At 41.9% G+C, this 5,968-nt stretch overlaps 1 protein-coding gene across 1 annotated transcript in view; it reads left to right on the plus strand.

Moving 5' to 3' along the window:
• Positions 1-5,968, plus strand: part of LOC103606041 (dedicator of cytokinesis protein 5) — a gene marked incomplete at its 3' end in the record, with an annotated part of 132,284 nt that overhangs the window by 15,635 nt on the left and 110,681 nt on the right. Inside the window, exons 4-5 of the mRNA XM_008590639.1 lie at positions 2,145-2,293; positions 5,143-5,278. Coding sequence (XP_008588861.1) covers positions 2,181-2,293; positions 5,143-5,278 — 249 coding nt within the window. The remainder of the gene's footprint in view (positions 1-2,144; positions 2,294-5,142; positions 5,279-5,968) is intronic.

Here is a 5,968-nt window from a genome sequence, read left to right on the forward strand (position 1 = left end):
AGGTTTTTACCTTTCCCTGTTAAAAATAGAACCTTTAAAACCCTCATTTTTATGCTTTGTAAGGACTAGCTGATGAAAGAGGTAATTTGGAAAATGCACAAAAATGTAGGTAGTTTCAACATTTTAAACAGGCTTTGCTTTCTGTATTTTTAAGACCCACAGTGTTAGCAGAGAATATCACCATCACAAACAGGTTCACCATTTCTGTCCTTTGTGTTCTCACAGAACTTTGAACTTCTGTTAGGGTTAATCCCATTCTGCTAATCTCATTGGTATCTCCCACTGCCCCTTCTAGGCTGAGGGCTCTTCCTCAGTGTACTCTTGGTTCAGAAGCATGTTGGGTGTTTTCAGTCCTGTTTCTAGTCAATACGTTGCCCAGGAATCCATGTCCCTGGGAATGTTGTAGAGGAACATCACTAGAGAACATGCTATACGGTCATCAGTGTCTGTGTGTGCATGTGTGAGCTTTATTTTTATGGCTGATAATAAGAATGTTTTCCTGTGATTCCAGAAGTATATGGTTATATAACTTATCATGACTTTCACCTATAAATAAGAAGGAAGTGGTCTCATGATATATACAGTATGGATGGAATTGAACAGATTTTTATTTCTCTTAACATATCTCAAGAGTGATACACAAAACCGGTTTTCCTGACCACTCTACTAAAGCGACCTCCTTCCCCCTTGTACACAGTATTATATTGCCCTATTTATTTTCTTTCTTACAGTTTCCATAATCTGAAATTGCCTTGTATGTGTGTACTTTAATATAGTATAGTACAATATAATATAAGTTTACTTATTTATTGCTGTATGTCAGATCCTCGTAGGTAGGCACTTTACTTCTAGAGCATAGCAGATGCTCACTGACCTTTTTTTTTTAATATAATGGAACAGTCAGTCATTTAGATACAACTGAGGTTGTGATGGCTCAGACATGAAATATTTTTGACTCTGAAAGTGACAGACGCACAAATGATTAGTTGCTTACAAGTTAATTTAGTTCAGTTACAGTAAGTTTACTAGTGAAGCCCTGAATAACAGTTTAATGTCCGAATGGTCTAACAATTTTATAGGAAACAGAGATTTTAAAATAATGTTTAAAATTTTATTTTCTGAAGCACAAATGATTAGTTGCTTACAAGTTAATTTAGTTCAGTTACAGTAAGTTTACTAGTGAAGCCCTGAATAACAGTTTAATGTCTGAATGGTCTAACAATTTTATAGGAAACAGAGATTTTAAAATAATGTTTAAAATTTTATTTTCCAATATCCCTAATCTCTGAAATGGCATTCATTTCTCCATTCATAATTCACTCATTCGGTACATTTTATAGAGCATCTACTCTGTACCAGCTTCCAGGGATGCAAAAACAAGCAAACTCCTCGTCCTGTGCAGTTTACCACCTAAGGTGGTGGGGGGTGGCATTCAGCATCACCCAGGGTCCTGAGTGCTGTGGTGAAGTAGATTCCAAGTGCTGTGGGAGGGGGGACAGCGAACCCAGAGTTGGGGTTTCAAGGAAGAGACCTCTAAGCAGAGACAGAAGAAGTCAGAGTGAGCCAGTTGGTGGAGGATGTAGTGTGAGGAGTGGGTGGCGTTGGGGGTAGGTTCAGAGGAAGAGGAGGAATGTGGTTCCAGGCAGAGGGAATAACATGAGGAGGTCTGGAGCACTCCGGAGAAGTGGACATAGCTTTGCGTGGAGGGAGCGTAGATTTTTGAGGTGGAGATTGGTGTGAGATGCAGCACGGGATGTGATATGAAGGAACTTACATTCTGATCTTCTACCTCTGGAGAACAGTGGCGATCCCTGGAGGGTTTTAAACAGAGGAGGGACATGGTTGGAATTTTAGGGTGCACAGATGATCTGATATATTTATGGTTTAGGACCAGCTATCTATCCTACAATTGTTTGTCCTTTTCTGAAGTTGCAATAGGGGAGGGGGTGGGAGTGGCTTGGGACAAAGCCATCCCTATTGTATTTTATCTTAAAAATCCCTCAAAGCGTGCAGCTTACTGTGTGACACAGTTAACTGATTAAATAACACCTTATGAGGAGTAGTCAAGAGATGTTCCCATCCTCCATCCTCCATCACACCTTTTTTTTTCTTGTCCTTTCCTCTACCTCATTTTACCATCTTAGAACAACAAGCTCACCCTCTTCCGCCAGCTGCAGCAGATGACATACAGCCTGATCGAGTGGCGGTCCCAGATCCTGTCTGGGACACTCCCCAAGGACGAACTGGCAGAGCTCAAGAAGAAGGTCACGGCCAAAATTGATCATGGCAACAGGTAAACCAGGGATGACTTATCACTGAAAACTTGGAAAACGGTGGGCAGGCTGATGCTCAGGACACTGACAGGACAGTTCACAGCAAACTTACGATCTTGAAATTGCCAACGAATAATCCAGAATGCTCTCTTTTTGTCTTAGAACATTTAATTTTGTTGAAAAAATTTCGCAGTACCCTTCCTGGGCCAGAGCTTGTGCTAGATCTCTGTTCTCTTGGAGATGACGGATGAACAGGGAAGACAGGGCTGGGATTCAAGCCGCTCCACTGCCAAAAAACTGAGAGCGACGAAGCACCTGAAAATGACCCTTTCACATACCTGGGACCATATCTATTTTTATTCTCGCCATAGATATTAAATCAATTTCAGACCTGTTCTCTTTCTTTCTTTCCATCTTTCCCTAAACAAGACCATTGTTTACTATGTATGAAAACCAGATTTGCCAGGATAGTAAAACACGCTCATAGCCTGTTGATGATGTCTACAATAACCCTAAAGAATTAATCACTTCATTAACCTTCTGATTAGCCCAGGCAGGTATGTAGGTTCCAGATACTACTGCCTTTTGGAAAATAACAAATTCAGTCCGTTCATCCAAACTTATGGTGGTTGGGGATTCATGCCTCCTAACCAGCTGTTCTTAAAAGACTGAGGTGGTTCCTCAGTTAGTTTTTGTTGGTGATTCTTTTGGCATTTAGTTTCAGTTTCCAAATTTCTTCAACTTGTGCGTATGTGATTTCTTTTCTCTTCCTGCACTCTACTTCCCCAGCCTCAAGACTCTTGGCTATCCCTCAGAGACCTATTAAAACATAGCTCATTGTCCTGCTTGTTTAAATATCATACACTCTTGACGACTATATTCAGAAATAGCTGCAGTAAATATCACATACAGATTCCAGTTCAGCTAGTACTTAAGCCTCCTATGTAGGCTTCACATTGCTTGAGGAAAACCCTCGAGAGAACTGGTACTGTTCCATTTTATGGGTAAAGAAACAAACCAAGTGAGCATAAGTGATTTACTTCAAAGTCATGTAGATAACAAATGAGGAAGCTTAAATTTGAACCAAAGACCTGACTCCAAGTCTAATGCTCGCTTCTTAGGGTTAAGAATTAACAGTCTGGGCTGACCCCATGGCTCACTCGGGAGAGTGCGGCGCTGGGCGCGCAGCGGCGCTGGGTGCTCCGAGGCCACGGGTTCGGATCCTATATAGGGATGGCTGATGCACTCACTGGCTGAGTGGGTACTGGCTGAGTGCGGTGCAGGCGACACCAAGCCAAGGGTTACGAGCCCCTTACCGGTCACAAAAAGAAAAAAAAAAAAATAGAATTAACAGTCTCCTCCCCCAATACTTTGCCATGCAGAAGACCATGACACTGGCTGAGTGGGGTGCAGGCGACACCAAGCCAAGGGTTACGAGCCCCTTACCGGTCACAAAAAGAAAAAAAAAAAATAGAATTAACAGTCTCCTCCCCCAATACTTTGCCATGCAGAAGACCATGACCACAGTTGTTGCACTGCCAGTCGTGTGATGTCCCAGGACTTTTTAAAAAGCCAGCTAAGGTGGGATGAGGCAGTTCCCATTGCACATGTGCTGCCTCTGGATTTTGGGGTCTGGCCACAGTGGCGTTGGCCTGGAGGTTCCCTGATCTCTGGCACAGGGTGTTAAGGTCCCACAAGGCAGATCATGCTTGCTTTCCCATTCCAGCCCTTGGAAGCAGCTGAGGAAATGGAGCTGCTCCCTCAGTGCATCTGTGATCTAGTCTCTGAGCAACTAGCAGGGCTGTCGTTCATGATTCTGGGTGGCCTGTGGGTCTGGCTGCCATGGAAAGGAACCTGCCAGATCGAATCAGTTGATGGAGATGCTATGAAACAGGGACAAGGGGAAGTAGGCATTTCTGCTTTCTTCCCAAAGACTTGGCACATTTCAGTGTTGGCCCTGAGCGTTCTTGCTTTTTAGACATCCCCACGCCCAAACTGCTGGTACCTGGAATGCACACTGGGCATTCAGATAGCAGTATCCCATTTCCACCACAGTCTCCAATTTCTTGGAACTAAGTAAAAATTTTTCTATTTCTGTGTGCACATTGGACACAAAAGCCTTTGGAGGGGAGGGATGGTGCCATGCAGCACTTAGAGCTACAACTTAAAGCCAGTGTTTCCTTGTACCAGTTTTTGCAATAAGAACTAATGTTTATTGAAAGCTTGCTATCTGCTAGATATTGCACTAGGTGCTTTTCATGCATTACCTCATTAAACTCTCATAACAGCCATGAAATATTTCCAGATGAGGAAACCAAGGCTTTGAAAAATTAAATAAATTACCCAAGGTCACAGTGGTGGCAAGCATTAAAACCAAGATTCAAATCCTGGTCTAACAACACCAGAGCCCCTGTTCTAGGACGGGTTATGAGATAGCAACAAGCCAGAACTTGCTTCCTTGGTCTCCTTTAAGGCAGTCTTGAATTAAGTAAGGAAATCAGGGCAAGCTCTTAAATAATTCTGCATTGGTATTTCATAGTCCCTGTGCCAAATAACAGAAGACTAGGGGAAAGAAGCATTGGCCAGAGAAATTTGGTCAGGATCAGTGCCTATTTTGCCTTTCCCATTGATATTGTATGGACCGAATTACTTTGCATATTCTTATATGAGTTTGGCTAACGTTACCTCATGAGTGTTCTGTCATTGTTGTTACATGGAAGGGAGGCAGAAATTGGAAGAAACCGTTCTTAACTCGACTTGTCCAGCACCCGGCCTTTCTACCTGAATCCTCTGGGTTCTTTGATGAGGGCTCACCAGGGAAGAGTCTGCCCTGGTGGAAAGAACCTGCTGACCACTCCTTTCTCCCTAGGATGCTTGGGTTAGATCTGGTAGTGCGTGATGACAACGGGAACATCTTGGACCCGGATGAAACCAGCACCATTGCACTCTTCAGGGCCCATGAAGTGGCCTCAAAAAGGATTGAGGAAAAAATACAAGAAGAAAAGGTACACTTCTCAAGTGTGCAGATTTTGGCCACTGAGGTTNGGAAAAAATACAAGAAGAAAAGGTACACTTCTCAAGTGTGCAGATTTTGGCCACTGAGGTTCCATTTTTGCTTTGGTTTTTAATGAGAGAAAGGAAATCATTGACAAGAGAGCTAAATGTTTAGGAAATCATTTGTGTCTGCATTTTTTATACTTAATTTTTTTATTGGAACATAATTGATCATATATACCTGTGGGGTGCAGAAATTGGCTGTCAGTATTTGTGTACAGCGTTTGATGATCAAGTCAGGATAGTTGACATATGCATCATTTGTCCTCATTTTAAAAGTGAGACATAGCAGAAAGGATGAGGCAGCTATGTGTTCTGATATGGAAAGATTCCAAAGATGGATATTAGGTGATAAGAGCAAGATGCAAAACAGTATGTATAAAATACTATTATTTGTGTTTCAAAAAAGAATATACATTCATCTATGTTTGCATATGTGTAAACTAACTCTGACATGATAGACAAGAAATTGATAATTAGTGGGGTCCTCTGGGAAGGAGGACTGAATGGTAGGGAGACTTTTTACTGTGCAATCTTCTGTATTTGGAGCATATATTATGATTTCCAAAATAAATAAAATACTATTTCAAATAAAGTGATTGAAAGATTTTGGAAGTAATAATTGGACATTAAAGAAAAAT

The sequence above is a fragment of the Galeopterus variegatus genome, unplaced genomic scaffold (genome assembly GCF_000696425.1).
Source record: "Galeopterus variegatus unplaced genomic scaffold, G_variegatus-3.0.2 Scaffold6238, whole genome shotgun sequence".
NCBI classification, from domain to species: Eukaryota; Metazoa; Chordata; class Mammalia; order Dermoptera; family Cynocephalidae; genus Galeopterus; species Galeopterus variegatus.